This window comes from Triturus cristatus, chromosome 5_1, assembly GCF_964204655.1.
Source record: "Triturus cristatus chromosome 5_1, aTriCri1.1, whole genome shotgun sequence".
Classification (NCBI taxonomy): domain Eukaryota; kingdom Metazoa; phylum Chordata; class Amphibia; order Caudata; family Salamandridae; genus Triturus; species Triturus cristatus.
Window position 1 is genome coordinate 321633951 of NC_140587.1, and position 25978 is coordinate 321659928.

Consider the following 25978-nt stretch of genomic DNA (forward strand, 5'->3'; position numbering starts at 1 on the left):
CCAGATGCGGAGGAAACTCTTTCTCATACCTCGCAGCCAAGACCTGGAACGACCTCCCGAAACACCTCTCCCTCCCTCATGGAGTTCCGAAGGAACCTTAAGACATGGCTCTTCCAGATGAAACAGGAATGATCACCTCCTCCCCCTCAGGCCTGGGTGATAAGCTGTACTCTACAAGTTAACATAACATAACATGCAGGTGTATAACAGAAACTATTGCAGGTATGTACGCTTTACATAAAGAGGCTATATGGAAACTGTGATCACCATAGAGAAACTAGCACCTTGATCAGAAATGTGGCAAATTTGAACAGCACCATGGGCAGGCTGACAACTCTGTCATCACTTTTATTAGTATAATTGTTAGCAACTTAGTATATCTGAGGAATACTCATGTATTTTCAGTTTTACCTTGCGTATGAAGTCCTACATTTTTATGCTAAGTCCCTTTCACATTTTCGAAATGGGCTCGGAACACCACTAAAATTGGAAATAGTTAATTTATGCAAGTGGAAGAAAATAGATAAAAATGCAATTGCCCAAATGCGACCGGCTTTCACATGTGCTCTTATACACTAGGTAGAATTGCACATGTGGAAAGCCCTTTGAGGTGATGCAAGTGATAATTCCCCAAAATATTCCAGGAGGGCTCCTGGAGACAGGTGACTGTTGCAAGTACCCAGAGTACCATGGAAATATTTGTGCATTCTCTAAATTCGAATATTTACACTCATGTAAGGGAGTAAAGCTGCAGGTGGACATTTATGAATTCCTTTTTTTGTGAATCAAGCTCCCAGTATTTTATATCAGATCTACAAGTATCTCAGGGGCATTTGCAGGATTTGCTGCTATGGATAAATACTGCTCCTGGGTACCATCGCACATTTTGAAGTTATGGAATATTTGATTATTTCCCCTTCCAGAACTGCAGATGAAACCTTTGTCTTTCTAGTCAATATGTTTGAAATAATGTGATTCAATTCTTTCAAACTTTTTATGTCTTAGGAGAACACCTTAGGCTCCAACCCACCGTACACAGTGCAGTGTGTGTGTTGGGGGCGGACGGGGTTTGGTATACATTTGTTTTCTACCAGGCCTACTTATGGTTTGCTGTTTGGTCTCGGCCCCTAAACTTCCACTTGCTGATTGCAATTTGCAACAGCTGAGCTCCTACAGTGGATCATCATTGGCAGGATCTTCTTGGAAAAGTAAAATGTGATACAGACTGATACCAACTACAGCCAAAACGACGACCCTAGGTGTGGGAGGTGCATATTTCATCGTCATCGTGGAGTCGAACATGTATGTGCTTTTTGTTATCAAGATTCCCTGAAATTTGACCTGATACAGAAGCAAACCCACAACCCTTCTAGGAGGATAAGTGAGTTATGAGCTCCTGGATGTAGCCTGTGAGACTTGCTGTAGAATGTGTTCTAGAGGACGCTATGGGACAGGCACTGGCTTCTCCAAGTGTGGGTTTTTAGTAATGTAGATTACTGTCTTCCAGTGTAAAAAAAAAGCTTATAAATATTGGAGAATTCAACTCTTGAGATACTGTTAAAAATACAAAAGGAAAATATGGGTTAACCATATCGGACTCAACAAAAATAGTAATCAGGTTTAGGAAGTTCTAATTGCATGTTGGCATCTATAAAAGTTTGAACGCAGTTTACATGTAGGTAGCGTGACATGCTCACGTTTTCCGATAATCCTCCAATGAAGTCTAAAAATGTCAAAGTTTGGTTGGATTCTGACTTTTAATTCTGTCAATCCACCTTTCTTACTTTTCCTAAGGTTTATGAATGTTTTTTCTGTTTTCTATTATAATGAACATCACAAAGTGTGTTGGTCTCAGGAGGGCTCTCAGCAGCCAAACACCTCACCCTCTCCAGATAAAACATTCATCAGAGTCTGAAGCATTAAGCGAACGTGGGTGAATTTCCACAAACCCAGACACTTTCTTCAACTGATGTGAAACTCACAGGTGTAAACACTGGAAATATGAAAAAAAAGAATGAGATTCTTTGAATGGCCAGACTAGGAAAGTATTCAGTAAGACCAGGAGGGAAAATACACAGTGAGATCACTCGAAAGTAAACGTTGCACAAACCGAGCAAGTTCCCTGACCAAATATACAAGCTGGGTTCACTGTTTACTCCTCTCTGTAGACCAACGAGTGAACATTTCACCTCCTGTCCAAGACCACAAAACCATACAGAAAGCATTTATCCCACTCCCTCCCCCTGCATCTCACAAAGTAACAATTTAGGCCTGTGCCTGCTCATTTACCAGGATATCATAGGGGGAGACGTGCCCACGGTATAAAGGGGAAGTGTGTTTGCTGTTTTGATTGCTTTTACCAAAATCAATATTATCTTGCAAATGTGGGTGTGAAGTTCAGCCATAAACAGGAAAGGGGGTGAGAAGCTGCCACACAAGGAGTTTTTAGGAAAGTTATTTGATGTCCATATCTCGCCGTACCAATACATCTCCTCGGCACAGAAAGAGGCTAGAGGGAATATTACTCTGGGAAGCTCTGGGGAGTAAATTCCAGTAGCTACTCATAACAATTTGTATGGCTCTTACTATAAACATGCTTTCCAAAGCACCTCCATGTGTCTCTGAAACATTGTAAGACGCTTTGCCCGTGTTTGAAACCTAACCTGCTTATTGCACTTGGAAATATTCCAGGCCATAAATGAAAACGATTGAAATTGAAACGTTTGATTAAATATGAAAATAATTAATAGCAAAGTAGACAAAAGCATTTAAACGCTTGTGCCTAAATTACTTAAGAGACTTATTAAATGAAACAAACATTACGTTATATATTGCAAGTACAACTAAAGCATTTTATTTAACATTCAAAGGTGCAACTAAAGTTGAACTGTTCCCTTCCCTCATGTCCTGACCTGCCATACGAATAGGTCTGTCAAGCGCCACCTACTTCGATCCATACAGCCTGACTTTGAATGATTTGCGCACACTTGCACACTATGCATGTGTACATCTGATATCAGAAGCATTCTGTTCATTCCAAAATGCACACAGTGCAAGCACTGCTTAGACATATGCAGGCTCTGCTAGGACAATGCAACACTCGGCAGCATAACTCAACTCCATACGTCTGAAACTACCATCCGCGAATGTATTGAAATACAAGTAAATGAAAAGCACATGAAAAGTAAATAAAAATAATCTCAATTAAACTTCTATACTATGTTGTCAGAAAGAGGTAGCTAGGGAAGTGAGGCAGATACAAGTGCAGGAACCTAGGGGTCAGATATACTAAAAAAGGATTTGCAAAAATGGTCGCAAGTTGTGCACAGCATTTTTGCGAATCACGTGGTATTTTGTGAACCGACCTATGTATTGATATTTCAGTTCACAAAATACCGAATCGTTGTGGGTTGCCAATCGACCTGCCTCATAAATATTATTTAGGAAGATCACAAAATGCGACTCCCTATGATTCGCTGCCATAACAGGGATTGTATCCTGCTGGAGTCAGAAGACGCCTATGTCTGTGATAGCTTCTAAATAAAAACGCAGCCGGTTTTCTTCGAAGGAAAAGGGAATGTGTTTAAAAAAGAAAAAGGAAAGTTTGTAAAACTATTTTAAGAGTAGGCGGTGGTCCCACTGACCACTGCCTTCTCTTAAAATGTTTTGGAACGATTCACAAACGGGAAGGGTCCCATCTCATTGGTAAATAGGCTACCACCTCCTTTGAGGGGTCGGTAACATATAAATCTTTTGTGACTGGGTTTCAATTGCAAAGCATGAAACTATGCCATAAGGAATCGCTATTTGGAAGGTACACTATAAACACACTGCTTCTAAATAGTGATTTATAATGATTTTCTTAAACATTTAGGGGCCGATTCCGATCTCGCTTAGAAGCGCTCCTGACGGCATCTGTCAGTAGCGAGTTCAAGTCGTACGCGTGATTTCCGAACAACTCGTACAGCTGTACGAGCGAGCAAGTACGATGCGATATTCGCCTCGTGCTCCGAGCGACTCGTACGCGTCAACAATCCCCTCTGGACGACTCCGCCATGGCAGACATGCACAGCGCTACGGGGTGGATTCTCGGATGACCAAGTACGATGCGCACGCAGAGCAGATGGATCGAGTCGAAGCCTCTGACTCAAAAAAGCTCCGGGAAGCGGACTTTCGGGGTCCGTTGCAGGCACTCTTTCACCCGGGGCCCTACGACTCAATCACTGGGGGGGTCCCAAGGGTCCCCCCTACACATGCATGCACGGTGCGGGCGGGACCGAGGCGTACCCGCGATAGGGGGCGCCCTTGTCCGAGACGTGCACTTTTTTCTATTGGAGCCTATGTACATAACGTACACCAGGCTCCCATAGACTTCAATGGAGCTCCGAGTGACTCGAGTCCATCAGCGATGCAGCACATCGTACTTTGTCGCTCGGAGCCCAGGAGCACGAGTTGGTCGGAAAGCTCTACGAGCGCGAGTCGGCCGCAGGGCTTTCCCAGCGAGATCGGAATCGGGCCCTTAGTGATTCATTAACATGTTATTTGTTGGAAATTTGCAATTTCTTAGGGTCAACTTGGATTTTGTTGCCTTCTTTTACTGAACCCGTTTTTTGATGGCCATAGGAATTTGTACACTTTATCCCTGCTAACCAGCAGTAAAGTGCTGCTACTCTTCTTTTCAAACCTATTAAAATTGGCATATTTAATTTACTTATAATGTCCTAAGATATGGTATTACCGGCACCCAGGGTCTGTAAATTAAATTCTAATAGTAGGCGGCAGCACTCATTGTACCACCCACTAAAGTAGCACTATAAAAATATGTCTCCAGGCTTGCAACTGTAGCCTGAGTCTGCAGTTTTAAACTGGCAAAATAAACTTTTTATATCATAAGCGCCACCCCAGGGGTGGCGTCCCCTCAGTGCACTGCTTTATATCCAATACGGTTCCAAGAACGTACATCATCAATAGTTAATAGACAGTGACCTTCTATTTATTTGTCCCAATGCATTTCGGGCTCATAGGGGCCCTTCATCAGGGGAAAAATAAACACCTGAGCTCAGCCCCGGCCTCCGGCAACCTAGGTTGAATATGAAATTATATTCACCAAAAAGAATTTGTAAAGAAGAATAAATAGAACTTTTGCAACCAACTTGATTAAATGATTTGAATTGGATCACTCCTTTTATTGGATGTAAAGCAGTGCACTGAGGGGACGCCACCCCTGGGGTGGTGCTTGCGATATATTTTATTGATGCTTGTGGATCAGTAAGCGATACCCAATCTGCACGCATCACACTGTCGAATTTGGACCAACACCAGAATTTCATTGTCCTGAAAACAGGTGTGCTTGTACCATCATCCTACGAAAATAAACCTTTTGCCAGTCCTAAGCCTTCCTTTTTAGGTCTCGCGAGCCAAAGGCTCGAAGAGACATTTTATATGTGGGATTTTCAAAGTGCTACCCACAGTCTTTTGGCTGGCCTAAACCTTGAGTGCACGATCACATGCACGTGCACAGCTGCTCCTCTGCTGTTTGCATTCCCCCCTCCCTTCTCACCCAGCCCTTTGATGCTCTGCTCGATTACTTTCACTTTCGCCGCTTTGACCCTTGCATTCCCCCCTCCCTTCTCACCCAGCCCTTTGATGCTCTGCTCGCATCTCCCTCCTCCCTGGGCGTGAAGTGGAGACAGAGCCATCCTGCTTGATTAATGGCTTTGCATTCCCATGTGTTCCCGTAGTAAACATGCCCGCGGCGCCAGCCGAGCACAAGGCTCATGGAGACATTCTCTTTACCCTCGTCTCACTTGTTTTTTTTTTACACGGATTACATTATATTTTTTCTTGCCATACATCTGAATTTTGATTAGCATTGGTGTTATTGATGTGTCTATTTAAAGAGAGACATTGCTAAACTTAAGGTTTTGCAGTAAAGCACTCCACAAACTTGTCCTATCATGCCCCCCTTTCTCTGTCACCCACCGGCCTCTTTTCTCTGGCTTCCTCATCTCGTTCGCTCCTCCGGTTCTTTCTCAAATTCATTCCTTCCTCCCCACTATTCATCCATCAGCTTGTCTTTACTGCCCCTCTTTGGTTTCCTTCCTGCACCACTCGGCACTTTCTCTTTTCTTATCTGTCCCTCTTTCTCACTCACTCTTTCTTTTCTGCCCCCATGCGTATTTCCCTTTCTCGGGATCTACTTCTTGATTTTCTTTACTCACCCAGCCCCCCTCCACCGGCCCGTTCCTACCCTCCCACTCCTTGACACCCTCTCCCCCCTCCCTCACCTCGCCTCCTTTTCCTCTCTCCCTCGCGCTCTCATTCCCTCGTTCTTTCCTTTTGCTCCGATCCGCCCCCCGCGAGCAGCTGATTCCAGTGCTACATAATTCGTCTCCTTCTGGCCTCTCTTCGTTTCTCCCGTCAATAACGAGCAATCCCTGCACATCTGTTTGTCCCCACCGCCTTTCTTTTTCTCTCTTAAAATGGAAAATATGCCAAGCAAACCCCTTTCCGCACAATGAAAATCCCTAAATTTGCACATCCCTAGACCTCCGTTTTGCAATGTTTTGTTAAAATATTGTTTTATGACTGGAAACTTTTATAGCATAGCTGTACTTGCGTTTCTTGTAAACGATCTAACAAAGGGTTTTTTAAACGTTCCCATAATATGAACAATAATGACATTTAAAACTGTAGATAATCAATTTTAACTCTTGAGCTATTAGGTTTCTCATTTTCTATGCAAAGCTGTCAAAATAATTCAGAGGTGGACTGTCTGCCAAAACAAGGGTGAACGAAACCAACTGCAAGGAACCCAATAGCATTTATGAAAAACTCGTCATAAATTCAGATGTCCAGAACGCACCTTTAATAATGTATCTTTTCTCTTTGTTTTGTTTGCTTTTTGGTGTCTAGTTATTATTTCAGCAAAAAAACAAGTACTATGTTGCCCACTTGAGTAGGTGAGAGTTGGCCCTTTAAAAAGAAATGTAAGTCGACCCGATTCACAGAGCTCTTTGCCCCCAGTAAATCAGATTTGAGCTAAATTACAAGATGTATGACAGCAAAGCATTTACAACAACAGCAACTAACCTTGTAGTCGTAAATCCTTCTCATGAGCCATCCATCCTGTAAAGCCCCATGCAAGGGGTCGGGAATAGCCCTTTCAAAGTATGGTTAGCCTTGAAAGTTTGTGAACACTCAGTCACAATAGATTGTTGCCTTCCTTTGTCACTCTTTTTAATGCTGGAAATGGTCACATTTTACTCCCAGCAAACGATGGAGTAAATTCTTTTTTTCCGGGTGGTAAGGGTAACAACCCACTCAAGCGTTATATGGGTGGAAATGTTCTCCATGTTGAAAAATATTTTCTTCATGTAGAAAAAAACATTTTAAAAAGTGGTGCCTTTTCATGAAGGTTCTTGCATTTTAGAATGTGCAAATGTGCCCTTCTTACATCTGTGCACTGTCGAAAAAGCAATGACAACGCAGAAAACAAAATCCAAAAACTTTTCTTGGAGAATACATGGAAAGTTATAACTGTGGTTGGCTTCCAGGCATAATAGGTACAGTTTTGTCAGTGTCAGAAATTCATAACATTTTACCAGGAAGTGAAATTCTCCAGGCGTAGTTCCATGCATTTATTTGTTATTTGGACCCAATTAAGCTTTGGGCACTGGGGATCTGATGCATTTGATTATTTTATTTCCTGGTGCTTCATTTGGCACCAACTACCACTTGACGGCAGCTTCAGAGTGACTGTAATGTAGTAAGGAGTGGCCATAAGAGGAGAGATCAGGAGAATAAGAAGAAGGAAATAGAAAACGGTCTGCATTGTCCATGCCTGTTGTCCTGCGTTAGTGTTTAGTTTCCTCCTCTGGGTGATCCAAGAGTGCAATATCGAACAATTTTGATACTTCTGTGATTTCCAGTCCTGTCCTTTAACAAACATTCGCTAAAAGTCTCCTTTCCAAGCAAATAACAAGCATTTGCAATGCAATAGGTCTCACATTTATGCGAGTTTAAGCTATTTGCATTGTAAATGACAATGGCTTTTATTTGTTTTAATAACGAAAACAAAAATAAAAGGCATTGTAATTTACAATGCCAATAGCTCAAACTCTTATAAATGCGAGACCTATTGCATTGCAAATGCTTGTTAATACTTATGAGTCAGTCCTATGATAGGCCTTGAAAGCCCATAGGGTAGGGTGCATGCTATTTGAGAAGTGTGACATGTATAATTTATGTGTTACATGTCCTGACAGTGAAACAATTTTCCACTGTGGCAAGGCTGGCTCTTCCGTAGGTTAACACTGGTTTACACTATTACCTTTAATAAGGGGCTAAATTCAGTTTTGGAGTAGATAGAAAAAGGGTTCAGGGACTCATTTTAATAGTAAATCCAACTTAATGTGCAAGCTGGCTATTATATTACTATCTTGGAAATTACACTTTTATAAAGTTGGCATTTTGCTACCCAAAACCAAAAGGCTTTCCTGCCAATATCCAGCTGTAATCTGATCCCCACTGGCACCCCTGTGGTGAGAAGTATATTGCTCCTAGACAGTGGACAAAGGGCCCTGCAAGTGGGGAGAGGGACACCTTCCTTGACATGATGGCCTAGGTGACTGTGCCCAGCCCCTTCCAGAGCTTCAAATGATGCCTACATTGTCACAGGCAGATTGAGCTCACAACTAGGCCTGCCTCCCCTTTGTCTCTCTAGGCAGGTGGGCACCAAATCCAGTGGGGGCAGAGGAATTGACTAGAACTGGTTTATGAGTTGGACAAAGGCTTGCCCTCCACCCACAGACTGGCACTGAGAATAAAAGTCAACCACACAGACCTCTCCTCAGAAAACTCCTGAAGAATCAGAAGAAGGACTGCCCTGCTGTCTGGAGAACCTAAAAGAAGATTGGACCTGCTCGCCCTAAACTCAGGACCCCAGAAGCGACTCCAAAGTCCAGTTGGCTGACCTCCTGTTTGAGCGTGAGTGACAAGGCAAGTATCCAGAGGCTTTTTCCTGCAACTGCCCAGCTGACCAGTACCAACTGGACCTGCCCTGGACCAGTGGTGTCACTAGGGTGGGGAGGGGCAGGCGGTCCACCCCGGGCGGCACTTTTTGGGGGGCAACGGCACTTCATGTCAATGAGCAAATTTGGCGAGCGCAAGATAAGTGTTTTTCTTTTTTATACATTTTATTTTCCATCGTTGTCATCTGTTGACACCTGCCCCTGCTCTTACCTCCACTGGCTGTCATTGGACGGCAAACTCAGGGACCAAACTGGGCAGCAAAAGCTCTAGATACCCCACTGCCCTGGACCCTTCTCCTGGCCTCTGTTGGAGTCAGCCCTAACCCCCAAATGGTGCCCCACAGGTCCTCAACCCTTGGCTGGTGTTACAGTGTACTTCTCCTGTCCAAACTGCAAAAGCTGGCACTTAGAAACGTTTTGCCACAGCCTTCGAAGCCTAAACGCTATCAAGCCTCAACTTGCTTGTTTGCCCAGCTGTAGGATGTCTGACTTCCAGAAAAGTTTTCAGTCCAAACATAGAGGGCTGAATCGGGACCGAAACCAAGAAGCAACCCGTCAACAGTGAGAACTTCTTGGACACAGTGTTCTCCCACTCTGATCTTTTTTCACCTAATCGGCGAGCGCAACGGGACCCCTTTCTTCAGCAACCCCTTGTCATCAAGCCCCTCATCAGATCCAGTTTGCAGCTTGACCTGCCAATAACTTTGTGACCACTGTTCATTCATTTTATTTTTCAGTGGTGTAGAGGCTCTGGCCCATTGTCCTCCGTGGGTAAAATAAACCAAAAAAAGATTCATCCTTGTCTGTCTTTCACTGGGGGTGACTGGGTGGTAACATGCCATAAGGAGTGAACTAAAATAGGAAGAAGGCAGGAAGTCATAGCACTTCCTGTAGAGGTGGATGCTGGATGCTACAGTAATGTCATTCCCTATGGAGATCGATGCTGTGGAATGAAGTGCAATTGTCCAGCTTCTTTTGAAGTGTACTTGTCTAGTTCATTCTTTTATCATAATTCAAATACACTATTTTTCACAAATGGTCGCACAAGCAATAAGTGCTCTGTGAACTTAAAGGAGGATACAGTGGCCTGCCTGGAGGCAGATTTACATTCATCAAAGCCTTCCTTCTCAATTACACCAATTCCTAAACCATTTCCTTTGACCTGTAAAGAGTGCCTGTGATACATTGCTCATGCTAGGGCTGATACAAGTCAACACTAAGCCCCAACATAAGTGCCTCCATGCAAATATATGTTTTAGCCCTAGGATTCCTGTTACAGCCCATTGTTATTTATTATGCTGATCCAATTAGTTGAAATGCAGCATATGAAGACTACAATTCCCAAAATCCACTGGTATGTTAAATGAAAGCCAAAGAACCTGCACATGATTTCTTGCCTGCACTAAGTAACATGACAATCCTACAAAGCTGACAATCAGGGCGACCAGATTGAAAAAAACAAAAACTGGGCAATTCTACTAACATAGCAATAGGACTATAATTTTGCACTGACCGAGGGGCACAGATTGACTTATTTGACTGCGGTCACCAACTTTGAAAACACAGACAACAAGAATCTAAAAGCAGCTTAATGCAAATTTTGCACACAGTATCATTTTTGGTAACTAACTTGTTTTTTGGTAGGGACTGCTACAAATTACGACCTGGGAATCATAAAAACTTGCCATCCTCTCGGTTCAGTTGACCATAGCTGAATATCGGCCCTGTATCAAATGTACTGAAATCTGAAGGGTCACCTGGTGGAAAACAGGGACTGTTTCGCGACACATCTGGGATGCCTGGTCACCATACGGCCAGTTATCTTCTCACTGAGCATTGTACTGCATTGTAATTGCATTTATATAGCACTTACTATCCCTGACAAGATGTTGAAGTGCTTCATGGTGGGTAGCGTGCTACTCTGTAACCCACGTTAATAATTAATAAAAATGTATATTAATTATTGTTACAAATTTGTTGGTTATTGGGTTAGGTCTTCTCTCTGAGGAATCAAAAGCATTTCCTCCGGTTCCAAGTAGTGGATTAAGTTGGTGGAAGTTAGGTGTAATTATTAGGGTGAGCTCATACAAATAAAAAAATGGGATAAGTAAATGGGGGTTGTGGAGGTTAGCAATTATTAGATTTCAAGGAGAAGTTACACAAAAGGGGAAATTGTGATTTATGGGAGTGGGATGTGTAGTCAGAAAGGTTAGATATAGCAGCAATGCTTATTCAGGGGGAGTTTATGATTTGTAAGATGGTGGTAGACAGTAAGGCAGCAGGCATGTGAGAGTGTACATATACCCAGCGGCACTAAAGCAGGCAGAGGATGGAATGCAAGGAGACTAACATTCAAATGGAAGGTAAGAGAGAGAATAATCCCAAGCTATACATCACATTATTTTCATGTAGGTTTTTTGGGAATATTGAGACAGAATTAAACGAGAAAAGTGTAAAGAGTAGAAAACAAGGGTTGAAAGTTGATAACCTGTGGGCAGGTGGTATAAGTTGTTGCGCCTTAGGATGCCAATTTGTCTATTGATGATGTTGATACAGTCTGCTCTTTGTTAATTACACATGGCACATTATGGAAATTCTTTGACTTTGTACTTGTTTTTTAAATATGAGGTACTGAGCTATACGCTATGTCTGATTAGCTGGTCATTTAGGTGTCTTGTGAGACTTTGGAGAGTGGACAATCCCTGCGGCTTGCATTGATCATTGCTATATGGTTTTTGGTAATGACATATGCATAGTATTGTGCATCACTTCTCCCCATCAGAAATGGAACACATTATCTTCATTTTTACTTGCAAGTAGAATTTGATTGGAGCATTGACCTGCATTTTGCTCTTCCTTAAAATTATCAATGTTCAGTAAATCATTCCCACTCACACACGCTTCATGCACTATCCTCTCCGCTGTGCTCTCCTTGCCGTAGACCATCACAACACACAGGTGACCTCGAGCTGAGCTGTAGCGCAGGGAAGGGAAGGTGAGGGCCATTATATTTGGATCATAAATCTGAAGCCATGTTGATGTTTCACATTCTGAGCTTTTGTCAAAAGACCTTTGATAAAGGTGTGTGAATAAAAAACTGAAGTGAAACTTTGACTTGGGGAGCTCTGGTATCAGAGAGAACAGAGAAACAATACTGTGTCTATGCATCCAGAGAAGGGAAAAGCAGGGAAGTTCTGCACTAAAGCTGATAATGTTGAACATTAGCGAAACGCTGGGTCCTCTTTGGACTTCAGAGGCCTGATTCGAAACAAGATTCTGATAGCCATCCTGGCCAACATACACACTCCATAATGTATCCACCAACTCATTTACATTTCTGTAACATAGACACATAATCATTATTCTGCATCACTCTTTTTAATTGTTTGGATTGGAATTTTTCAATTCTGTCTCAATGACTCAAAAGGACATACTTTAACTCTGGACAAGCAATGCATTTTCAATATTGATGATGACATTTTGTTAACAATAAGTAATTTGAAGGATCAAAGTAAGTGCCAGTTAGAGTTATTTACCTTGTTTGCGTGTCAGTTGGAGGGATGGACATTTGCAATGTTTGCATGGTGGATGATGGTAACGTGTCCTAAATTTGAAAAGTTGAGTAGTGGGCACGAGGCCAAAAGATGTGCTTATATCATGTAATGCTGAACATGTAGCAGCATCTGTCCAAACCCAGGTCAGCAATGATGGATTGTTGGTTTGATGAGTAAGGATTGATAAGGAAGAGGTGTTTGAAAATCTTTGGGTTCACTGTGGTTTTTTGCACATGTAGTCCTTTCGATAGAACATAACTAAGAGTGGGGCCATCTATATAGCATAGCGAATAAACAGTTTTCTTTCCCCAGTCCTTCATCTCCAACAATCAGCAACAACAGGCAATCTAGAACGGTGACTTGTTTTAGAAAGTGGCCATTTTCTTGCTTTACCAATCTGTGCCTCTGCCTGCCTGTAGAATCCACGTCTGGTTTAGACTGACAGTTGAGCTGTTTGTGCATTCACTCTACACAGACACACAAAGGGAGCTGAGGTGTGCCCTGCATATCCTGATGACCCATCACCAGGCTTCCTGGGCTAGAGTGGTGGGAGGATTTGTCACTGACAACTGCATAGGACTGTGTCTGTCCTCTCACAATGCTGTCTCCACCCTCCTGTAGTATGTCTGGAGCCAGGTCTGGGCAAGGCAGGATCTGTGCACTACAAAGACTATCCTTTGAAGTATGCTTACTTCAAAGGTCAAAAGGGGTATAAGTGTTGGACCTGTAACCCCAGACTTTGAGAACATTTGTGGATCAAGAGGAGACTCTACCACGAGGAAGTGCTGGAAAGCTGTCAGGAGGAGTACTGCCCCTTTGCTGTATTGCTTTGATGGGTTGGCCTGCAGTTGCTGCTTCTGTCTTGGAGAGAACAAATACTGGACTTTGCTTTTGTATCTTGCTTGAGAAGATTCTCCAAAGGCTTGTATGTATTTGCCTCCTGTTAAGAAGTCTCAGGGCCATCAAAGACTTCACCTGCAGCCCCCTCCTGAACTCCTCTGCTGGGAGTTCTGACCTGGCATTAGGTGCCAATTCCAGTTCTGGGCCCTTGGAGGTGGTTTTGCTGCTTCAAGAACTGAAAATCCATGCATCTCCCCTTCAGCTCCGTTATTTCTGCTGCAACCTTGCCATGAGGTTGAAAAGCCAACGCATTGCTATGGTGCAGCCAAAAACATTGATGCAGCACCTCTTCATGGCTGGAAGAACCATTGGCCCTAATCCAGAGCAACTCATTTTCAACGTCCGAGACTCCCATTCTGACTCCGGCCTAGGATCTGCTGTGTGGCTGAAGGAATCAACGCATCACCTGAAACAATTGACACAGCACCTGTTTCGGTGCATTGACTGCAGCACATCTGGATTTTCCATGCATCGCACCTGTGCACCAAGTCTTCAGTAAGGAACCGAGGCCGCGTGTCCAGAGAAACTACACATCACTTCCCCGCGCAGTAAGAAACCAATGCATCACCTCTTCTCACAGTAAGGAACTGACACATCACCTCCCCTGCATAGCAGTAAGGAACTAATGCATCATCTCCCCTGGGAGTGAGGAACCGATGCATCAGCTTCCCTGCGTGAAAGAAATCAACCCATTGATTAGCTTTCCGGCACCTCACCTCCCCTGCGCCTGTTTGCCTCTTGTGATTTTGATGCATCCCAGGTACTTTGTGCTAAATGTGATGCATCCATAGTTCTATATGGACTGAACTGTTTTAAACCTTTTTATAGTGATATCTTGATCTCTGTGGGCCTCATGTAGGTAGCCAAATACCGGTCGGTAACGGCCGATTTTCGGTAATTATACCGTTACCGACCGGTATTTTGGCCATTGGTATGTAGGGGGACATATTTTGCTTTCGGAATTTACCGAATCGGTAAAATTACCGAATCGGTAATAATACCGAATCGGTAATGTTACCGAATCGGTAACTTTTCCGAATCGGTAATTTTACCGATTCGGTAAATTCCGAAAGCAAAATCGAGATGTAGGGGGAGTGTGTGTGTGTGTTTATGAGTCGGTATTTACCACCAACTTATAGTTGGTGGTAAATAATGAATGTATGTGTAAATGCATTTTTACGCGCGTAGCAGTGTGCAATGTGGCATACATACATGCCCTTAGGGCATGTATGTGTGCCACATGTGCACACATGGCCGAATCAGGGGTGCAACAGGGTGTCAATGTGACACCCTGCCACCCTTGTATGTGTTCCCCCCATTACCGAATCGGTATTTACCGATTCGGTAATGAGGCATACCTTCCCATCAATGGGAAGGTATGCCTCATTACCGAATCGGTAAATACCGATTCGGTAATTACCGACTAGTAACGAATCGGTAAAAATTACCGACTCATTACCTACATACGAGTTACCACTTCTTAAATACAGAGTCGGTACGGCTCGGTATTTAAGAAGTGGTAACTGGTACGCTACCTACATGAGGCCCTGTATGTTTTATTTTTTGTTGTTTTGGTCTTGTTTGGCTTAGATAAAGACTGGTTACTTTTCTAAGCTGGTGTTGTGTCCATTTATAGTGTTTTCACAGTGTTACTGCGTGTTTATGTGCAAATACTTTACACATTGCCTCTGAGATAAGCCTAACTGATTGTGCCAACTACCAAGCGTGTGAGGAGGGGTTATTTTGTGTGTGTAACTCTCTTACCCTGACTAGAAGGAATGATCTCCAGTTTCCAATGTTTGAGTTCCCCTCTGACACTGGTTCTCTACATCGATCATGGGGAGGTGGCAATGGGACCCTGGAGAGGCAGTTGGCATTCAGTGGAGAGGGAGAGTGACATTGGCATCTAGCACATGCACCACAGAAGCAGTAGCGGCAGTGCATGAGCAAAAGATTTCCAAACACATATATGGGAGCACCTTATAAACTGCGAACAAAGAGCTTTCTACTCTGTAGAAGCCACAAATAACACATATGTATGCTGAGACACACATACCACGACACGCAACTCTATAGGGAAACTACTGCATGGACATCCACAACCATAGCCTACTCTTCACATAAACAGAATATGCAAAAGATTAAGTGGTGAATACCCAACAGACTATTCATGTGTGAGACATTCTATTCAAATACAGCAGTAATTGTGGAATTGTATGTGGAGTTGTAAGTTGGCCAATCTTCCTAAACAGGAGTGCCAGAAACGTGGGTGTAGCAGGGGAATTATGCGTTCAACAGAAGGATAGTGTTGTTAGACACATTGTGCCAAATTACCTCAGTCTCAGGCCACTTCAAAATTTTGCAAACTCTGATTCCAGTGTAAAACAGCACAGCTGAGAGAAGGCCCTAAGGAAGATCATGATTGCGGATTGTTTGTGAGGCAGGACAGAGAAAATTCAAGCTGCCTTCATCATAATCTGCATAGCTGATCATTTAAATGTCTGGTGAGATTTTGTAGAGTGGACAATCCCCGTGGCTTGCATTGATCATTGCTATATGTTTTTTGATTGCGACGTATGCATAGGTGGAGTATTGTGCATCACTTCTCCCCATCATTTGTACATTTAATTAGAATTTGATTTGAACATTGACCTGTATTTTGCTCTTCCTTAAAATGATCAATGTTCAGTAAATCATTTCCACTCACAAACGCTTCATACACTATCCTCTCCGCTGTGTTCTCCTTGCCGTAGACCAGCACAACACATAGGTGACCTCGGACTGAGCTGTAGTACAGGGGAGGGAAGGTGAGGTTCATTATAATTGGATCATAAATCTGAAGCCATGTTGATTTTTCACATTCAGAGTTTTTTCCAAAAGGCCTTTGATAAGAGGCTTGTGATTAAAAAATGAAGTGAAACTTTGTCTTGGGAGCTCTTGTATCAGGGAGAATAGAGAAACAATTCTGTGTTTATACATCCAGGGAAGTGAAAAGCAGGGAAGTTCTGCACTAAAGCTGATAATTTTGAACATTAGCAAAACACTGGGTCCTCTTTGGACTTCAGAGGCCTGATTTGAAACAGGAGTCTGAGAGCCATCCTGAAAACACACACACTCCATAATGTATCCACCAACTTGTTTACATTTCCTTATCATAGACATATAGTCATTATCTTGCATTACTCTTTGTAGTTGTTTGGAATGGAATTTTTTTATTCTGTCTCAATGACTCAAAAGGACATACTTTAACTCTCGACAAGCAATGCATTTTCAATATTGATGATGCCATTTTGTGAACAATAACTAATTTGAAGGATCAATGTAATTTCCAATTAGAGTTATTGACCTTGGTTATGTGCCAGTTGCAGGTATGGACATTTGCAATGTTTGCATGTGAATGAAGGTAACGTGTCCTAAATTTGAAAAGTTGGGTAGTGGGCATGAGGCCCGAAGATGTGCTTAGATCATGTAATGCCAAACATGAAGCAGCATCTGTCCAAATCCAGGTCAGCGATCATGGATTGTTGGTTTTCTGACTAAGAATTGATAAAGAAGAGGTATTTAGAAACATTGGGGTTCACTGTAGGCATCTACATATGTAGTTCTTTCAATAGAATACTACTAAGAGTGGCAAAGCCGGCTTTATTGTTGGTAGCGCCAGGTGTTACAATGTTTGTTGGCGTCCCCCAATGACCACCTTCGCCATGGATTCCCTCACTACCACCCTTTAACAGTGCCCTATGAGTCTCCATAACCTCTCTCTCTCAGATGCATTTAATTAGTTTTATAGCACCACTCATACCAGTGTAGGGTGTCAGAGCAATTTACATCACACATACATGGAGACAATCAATCGTACATGTGTAAATCAGTGTATATGAAATGTTACATAAGACAGAGGACTACAAGATGTAGGAGTCACATGTCATCCATACTGGTGGGCAATATAGTGTAAGAGTACTTGGGCTGGAAGCACAAACTCAGAATTTAAAATGTCACACCATGGCTGGGGGCTCTCTTTACTAATAAGAATTGATTTCTACCCAAATGAACCCTTTTTGCAACATTAAGATAATGAAAGAATGGGGGAAAAATTATAACGCTCTAACCTATACCCTGCAGTTTTCATGCAGCTCTTTGATGACAGTTTAATAATTCACTGCTCGATATTAGGATTTTAACTAATAAACTGCAGGTAACAAATGGATCTCTCTGACAAAAGCAATAACCTACTGATTCTGTGCACTTTGGGATCGGCATGGTACACATTCTTTGCAGAAGGCATATTATCCCTCTGTGCTACTTTATGATGAGTCAAAACTTCCACTAGACAAAACTCTGATCTCTCTCCAACAAGAACATTAATCACTTGAGTTATCTTGACATTTGTATTGTTACCTGAAAATTGCTGGAGGCAAAGAATGTGGCAACAGGTGCTTTTAAAGCCATAATATACTTGTAAACACGACGCCCTGTTTGATGATGTCTGTCTGGATTTTAAGACCTATTGTGACATCATTCACCAGTGGCCCCTTTAAAGGAAATGCAATGAAAATATATATTGGCGACTCCTAGTATTAGCACTCCGTTGTTAGAGAGACATTAGGAAGTGAGCACTGAAAAGAGAATGTCCTTTGTTAGCGTTGAAGTACATGGGCGACCTACCACTGAGCGCTCCTCTTTCACTCCTGCTAGAAGGGACTTACCCTCTAGCTAGCCCAGTAGATAGAAACGCAAGAGTTTGTTAAATATATGCTCTATAATTGATGATATGATCTACCACGTTTCTGCAAACAGAATTCCATTATTGGAAAGGATGTTTCATGAATATATTTAGGGTGCTCCTGTAGCAATTGTAGATTGCTGTCAATTTATGTTTATTTAATTGTACTGCTTTCTACTTCATTGATTTGATACTATTTATGCATTTTAGCTCTATTTCTCCTTCATAGGTATGCATTACTTTTTTGTGTTTTGAAATGTACCTAATTTTTGCGTTTTACCTAATAATTCAAATACAAGGAGATGATGGACGGAGCACTGAAATTTTTCAGACACTCACCCCCAGTCACAGATCTGGGTTGAATCCATCATCGTTCTTTAGCTCACTTCGCCACCCCAGTTCAGACACAGCTATATGCAAATCAGTCTTGACCCTGTGCCTCATGGGAACAGTCCTTCCCGAACTGCCAAGTTTCAGCGCTCCGTCCATCATCTTGTGTTTGCTTTGTTCGCCGTAAGTTGGCAGGGTATGCCCAGACGTGGGTCCCTCGCTCACTTTGCCACTGGATACAAGCTAGCCTGGCTGATGAGGGATGTTACCCTGAAACCGGTCCCAGGATGCTTTTATCCAGTCCAGGGAAAGACTGGATTGGCAGTTCGGGCTGACTCTTCCCATGAGGCACAGGGTCAAGACTGATTTGCAGATTTGCATATAGCTGGGTCTGAACTGGGGTGGAGAAGTGAGCTAAAGAATGATGATGGTTTTAACCCAGATCTGTGACTGGGGGCGAGTTTCAGAAAAGTTTCAGCGCTCTGTACATCATCTCCTTATGGTTACCTAATAATTCATCAAGTGAAACATTTTATTTTATAGTTATTAAACATTCATTTATAGTTGATTTTTCAGTCTTTCATTGTCACTTCCGTTTAATGATGGTTCCCCTGGCATCTGGTTACCTGTGCTGAGTCATTTGCTTTTGTATATTTTCCTAGATTCAATACACTCTCAGTATTTGCACACTGTACTGCTTTCTTTAGCATACTCATAAGGCGCTCAACGAGTCTGTTGGCCTACGGCCATAAAGATGTATTCTTCTGATGCTTTATGTTCAGATGTGACATGAAATCCTTGAATTCTCGACTACTACAAGGCAGGCTAACATCAGACTTCAAAATGACTGGAACACCCCATTTTGCAAAGATGCCATCTAGTCTTTCAATGACTCACTCATGAGTTGTGGATGAGAGATCAAATTAAATGTGCCAATTAGGTTTATAACAATTTTACCCCATGTTTAGTAGGGATAGCACAAGGACTGTACCACTTGTTATCAGGAGTAAAGTGTGCAAAGTCCTAAGGCCAAGAAAAACAGGTTCTGCCAAAATACGGTAGTGAAGGCAAAAATCTGGCGGAATACCGCAGCAAAGATAGCCATTTCTAATAGTGCAGGTGGACAAAAGCATATATAGATACAATGCAGGAATCAGTGACTGAAAATCCTCACAGCTGACAAATGGGTTCAGGTCTCTAACACTGAGAAACTCCTGCTGTCCTCACTACATTAAAATCAAGGAACCCATACACAGCAACCATCACTACACCTCAAAAACCAAAGCTTTCAAGATCGGACTGAAAGCAAAGTCTCTCACCTGATTTTGAGACTAATGAAGGCCCAGCCTTCCCTCCTGTCTAGCACCAGCCAGGCCTCTGCTGCAACCACGAATCTGTGTACAACCAAGTGAATCTGCACATGAATGTTATTCTTACCTGCCTACCGCTGGATAGCCATCTCTCTGACATGAAACTTGCCCTGACTGGTCAATGAACAAGACGAGTAAGCACTGTATGATACCCTGGGAAGCTCCCACCCACAGTACATCAAATAGCGTTTGGAGGTTTACTAGGGGGGTCCTCTTTGAGTTCACCAGTTTTACACTTAACGACAAAATGCATTTCAATTCTTTAAAAGTCAGGTGCTCTTTACAGAGTACATCTGAAATCGTCCCTCTTAGCTTAGAATGCATGCCCAAGTTCCTAAAAAGCAATCACTTTGATACAACAGAAAATCAACAACAGTTCACTAGACTGCTAACAACTCCAAAACGTTCACTTACTATCTGCTTCCTGCTACAAGAAACCCTCATGCTTCACCACAGCTATTATCCTATATCAGATCCCAGTGTTGCTCTATCTGGTGGTAAATGTGTAACTGCAGTGAAACACTATCTCTTGGTGATAAAACCTAACAGTGGTGTTTACTGCATATTGAGGATTTGCCAACTACTGAGGAAACTTTATCATGAATGAATTACAAGGCCTCTGGTTACTCCAGCTAGCAGTTATCAGAAATTAAACTCAATATTTCTAAACACATCATTGTGTTTAAGAGAAAGGGAATTCAGAACTCTGAAATTATCTCGGGTATACACAGAGGTGCATCTCCAAGCCCAACTTATTTTATCCATTTCTATCCTCAAGTATACTAACAGACATCAACCTAACCAAAAGAAACCCAAAAAGGAGTTCATCTTTAAACCTTATCCAAGTTAAGATTGACAGATTGAAACAACAAAACAACCCTATGTCAACAAACCTAAAAATGTGCACTCATTTTTGCAATAGTATCTCAGGCACATGAACGTGGAATAGATGATCTACTAACTTTAGTCATTCTAGTTCTTCTACCCTATTTCACTTACTTCTTATGACATACTAATCTCTAAAGACCATTCTATCCCCCACAATAACTGATACAAAAAATAGAGGAAGCATTGCAAACCCAAACACTTCTAAGAATACTCCACCACAGTCTCTCCAACGTTTACATCCTTTGAACAACTTGTATGTGTCTTGCAATGAGTTCTATTGGTCTCTTGGCCACAGACCGTCCTTTTCTGAACTATTTGATAAACTTAACAAAGTGAAGGAAACTCACAACTCCTGCAACATATTTTTGAGAGATTTCAATATCCACAGAATATACAGGAAAAAATTCTTACAAAAAAACTATCTGGCATATGTTTGCACCATGACCTGGCACAGGCCATTCCTTCCAAACTCATAAGAAAAGCTGAAATCGGCAACCTCATCAACTCTACCCTAAAAATCAACTCTCTAAATAATCCTCTGCCTATCACCTAGCCCAATTATATATGTGATTTCCTTCACATTTCCACAAAGAGAAACCAAGTTAAAAAAAAGTGAAACCTCGGAGGAGAAAATTAATGGAATTGATTATGAACCTTCTTTTGGAAGAGCTCAAATCCATAACTTGTTCTCCAAACTTACCATCTTCTACAAATGACCTCACCAACTGCTATAATGAGACCACCATACCCATCAGGGACAATCAATCCTCTATAAAGGGCAAACCACTTGCACCATAGTACTCATGACATCTCAACAAAAGCAAACAAACTACATAGAAATGATTTGGAGAGGATCAAAGTTTGTGAATAACTCATTGCCTTCGAGGATTAGATGAAACGCCGTGAAGCTCTCATCATGGCTACTAAATTAAACGTCTTCAAAAATAAATTTGAAGAAACTATAAACTGACCTTGAACTCTCTTTAACTCCATAATGCACTGTCTGAACTCTACTTCTAACTCAAAAATGACAAGCTCTCATTCCCATGCCAACAACATCATACTGTTTTTCATACAATATCAATGTGATCAATTCTGAGTTCACTGAAACATGGAAAAACTATCCAATTAATGAGATTCAAACAAAGAAGAACCACTCCCAAATGGTGCGCATTAAAAAAACATGATAAATAGTCCATCTTGTAAATGGTTTCTTCCATACATCTTTCCTCATACTCAAACGATCCTATAGATCATTTTACTAAAATAGATCAGGCACAGTATCTCACCTCTCATGCACACATCTCTAGGAAAAGGCATTTTCACAAAAGCTCTAAACTCTGCCCAATCACTCCACTCTCCAAGCTTAAAACTTGGAACCAAAAAACCTTCAGAATTTCTGCCGGGCACTAAATTACTGTAAAAAGTAATTGCAAGAGCTACTGCATCTTAACTTCTAAAACATATTGCAAATTACAACCTCTAAACCCTTTCTAATTTGCAAATTTATTATAGACCCAGCCACAATTCAAATAATGAAAAATGCCCTAAAAGTCTTTCTTACATGATGTATGGATCTTTGACGCCCTCTGCAGCATTTGATATGCTAAACCAGAAACAATTTCTTCCGAGTCTCAATTCTGGAATGAGAGTAGAAGGAGCAGTATCAAACTGGTTGCTATCATTCCTCTTTTCAAGATCTTAAATTGTGAAACTCAGCTGCTTTTAGTCACCCTCACATATATTGAAATATAGTGTACCACAAGGATCACCCTATAACATCAAAAATTTAACTTATAAATGGAAAGTCTAGTAACAATCTTTTATGAAAATTCCTTATCCTTTCATCAATATGCTGACAACTCCAGCTATTCATTTGAGCGTCTGAGCTGTAAACCATATTAACTCCGAAGGCTTCCCTCTTTAATCTAGCAAATTGGATGATATCACTCTCACAGAAACGGAACCCTCTGAAGACCACACTCTTTCTCCATGGTTGGTAACCCTCCTACTGACAAGAAGTGGCCCGCCGCTTCACATCCCATAGGCATCAACCTATTCCAGGTACCTATGCAAAACCACTTGGCTTCATCATATTTATAAGATAACTAAATCAGCTCCCTATCAAGTTCTCCTGCTCAGAAAACTAAAAACCTGTAATCCTCCCTACAGTTTCAGATCCATAGGACAGACCCTCTAACTCATTCATCTTCTAGTTGAAAGACATTCTGTCCTAGCAGCCTTTCAAAATCTGTTACAGCACCTCTCCACAGTGTACTACTTGTGATTGTCCGAGTAGTGTAAGAGAATGAAAATCTGATCATATTTCCCCAAACCTAAAACACCTTTACTGGCTACCACTCAAAGCACAATTTGGCTGTAAGATTGCGTGTGTCATACATAAAGCAATCCATGCCACCCTATCTAAACAATGAACTAAATCTCTAAACAAAAAACCAGGGCCAGAAATTGGCTTAATCTATAAATCCCTAAAACCAAAAAAGCCATACCAACAAAACATAGCTCCTATGTAGACAGTAGACTTCTATCCACACCAAATTAGGATAAATCCTAACCTTGCTTTCAGGAAATTAAAAAGATATTTCTTCAGACTCCACTTTCCCGACTGAACTCATTGCCTATTCCTCCAAGTTTTCTAATGTCCATAGTTACTTGTTAATTGTAAAGAGTTCCGATGGTTAGGTTCAAGCTTTATTAAATACTTTAAATACATACATAAATAAATATGTAAATAAATAAATACATCAGCTCAAAAAAGAGCTACATTTGTCCAGGAGTTCAAGTTTGTAGGTATCATCTACTCATTGTTCAGAGAAGGGGCGGTTATTTTATTTGTCTTCAGAATATCTATTCAGTATAGTATGCTGTTAGCGATTTCATGCAAGCTTTGTGCTATTTCTAATCGTGATTGCCGGCCTCTGAAGTCAATTGGTCTCAACTGCCCTGAGGCTGGAAGTGGGGGTACCTATTGTAAACTTCAAAGGTCTTCTGAAAAAACAGGACTATAAGTGCTAACACACATCTGAAGAGGTCAAAAAGGTGTAAGAATTCTAACGTCAAACATTTTCTCAAAATGTATCTCACGCTTTATTACGTTAATTAGTTCCAAAAGTGGCACCATTTGGGGAAGATGGGTATATTATGTACTACTTTTTTATTTAAACTATGTTTATTGTTATAAGTAATATGGTTTATATTTATAGAATGCTATTTGTCTGTGTAGACTTAGAGAATCACAGCACTTCCTTATTGAATTCTACCTTTCTTGCAGCTCTTCAGCTTCTCCTTTGCGTGGACGGTCCATGAAATGTCTCCACCAAAGTATCATCACCGTGATCCAGAGACGTGGGAGCAATTGCGTTGTGACCAGTGCCCGCCAGGAACCTATGTGCAGCAACACTGCACAGCGTCCAGGAAAACCGAGTGCGCCCATTGCCCGGACCATTACTACTCTGAGCACTGGCATTTCAGTGAGGAATGCCTCTACTGTGGAAGCATCTGTAAGGAGATGCAGTATGTGAAACAGGAATGTAACAGTACTCACAATCAGGTGTGCGAGTGCATGGACGGATGGTACCTGGACTTAGAATTCTGCCTGCCGCACACGAAATGTCCTACTGGATTTGGTGTATTGCTCGCAGGTATGTCTCTGAAACATAATGACACAGAATCGCAATCAAAGGTTATGGACTTATTCACACCACTGCCTTGAATACTGTTTGTAGCATTATGGCTATGATATGTGGACTTTGCCTACATCTAGAGATTTCTGCATGCCAAAATCTCTAATATTAGTCAAGAAATCAACTCAAGTCGTAGATTAACATGAGCACTTTTTCTACACTTAACTCCTGTGAATTGAGGGCATACATTCTGCAACAGTATGTTTGACAGTAATGTACATTATCCCAATTAGCTCTATGCTAATATATTTTACATCAGTTATATATTTTTTACGAGGGGAGAAATCCACTAGAGAAATGGGAGTTTATGGTGATCTCTCGAATCCCCATTTGCACATTTATTCCCAAACCTACATCTGCAAAGTCACATTGAAAAAGCCACTGGAAAGAAATGCAATATAAGTAAATGCATGGAATTCTGGGCCTTTAGTACCTTCCCAAAAGTCCTTTGCCACTTCCCCATGGTGTCTTTCTTATTCCTAGCAATAGTAATTGAGAAAATTTACTGTATTGTTACATTTTCTCTGTCTGCTCTATCTAGAATCGGCAAGTTCCACTGGAAGGAACCCCACACCAATAACCCAATGGAGTTGGACTGGCCAGGGTGGCGGGGGGAGGCACAACTCTTATGGGGACCCAAACCTTTCAGATGGCCCTCATTCAGCCCATCGCCAACGAATATCTACGAGATATAGTAGACTCAGGGGACTCATATTCTGCAAGGGGCCCTATCATTTTGCACTATGCCACTACAGTAAAGTGACTTTTGCTTGGAAATGTATATCCTGTAGCTATGTTCTGTTAGCTAGACCAGTAAAAAATATATATTTTAGAAAATGAAGATCCAGAGATAGATTTTGAATCCTAATATGGTCAGAACAAATGGAGTACATCAGTGTATGTATTTGCTGGCCTAGGATTGATCAGGTGATAGGAGGACAGTGCAGTTAGGCATACCATATGAATTTACAAGTAACGCAACAAATTTTGGACTCACATGCAGAATGACATGGAAATACAGAATTCATCCTTTTCTATGAGGAAGATATTTGATGGAGTCAACTCAAATGCGGTACATAGGGAGCGTGGCGATTTAGTCAGATCCCCTCAAAGAAATTTCTGAGTTCCCCCCAAAGAAGAGCACAGGAAAGGTAATTCATTTCTCATATCCCAGGCAAAATATTGATGTTATTCTCTCGGGTAAAGTGTGTAAGAGAGTTCTGTATAAAGATATTGTGGGCCCCAACAATGTGCAGTCTACCATCTGATAGAATACCCCCTGTCATAGTGGCAAGAAAGAAAAGCCACTAATTTATGTTGACATAAGAGCACTCAACTAGTGTGTATGGATAGATGTTCATCCGCAACCCAGATCTGATGATCTTATGATCAAATTGAATGGGCCACAGTATTCAGCAGTCTCCTCCTCTGTTCAGCGTACCATAAAATTGCACTCCCACCTTCATCTCACCACCTC

General features: G+C 41.7%; 1 protein-coding gene across 1 annotated transcript in view; it reads left to right on the forward strand.

Moving 5' to 3' along the window:
• Nucleotides 1–25978, forward strand: part of TNFRSF11B (TNF receptor superfamily member 11b) — a 61499-nt gene that overhangs the window by 15137 nt on the left and 20384 nt on the right. Inside the window, exon 2 of the mRNA XM_085605061.1 lies at nt 24090–24459. Within this exon, the coding sequence (XP_085461187.1) occupies nt 24090–24459 (370 nt within the window). The remainder of the gene's footprint in view (nt 1–24089; nt 24460–25978) is intronic.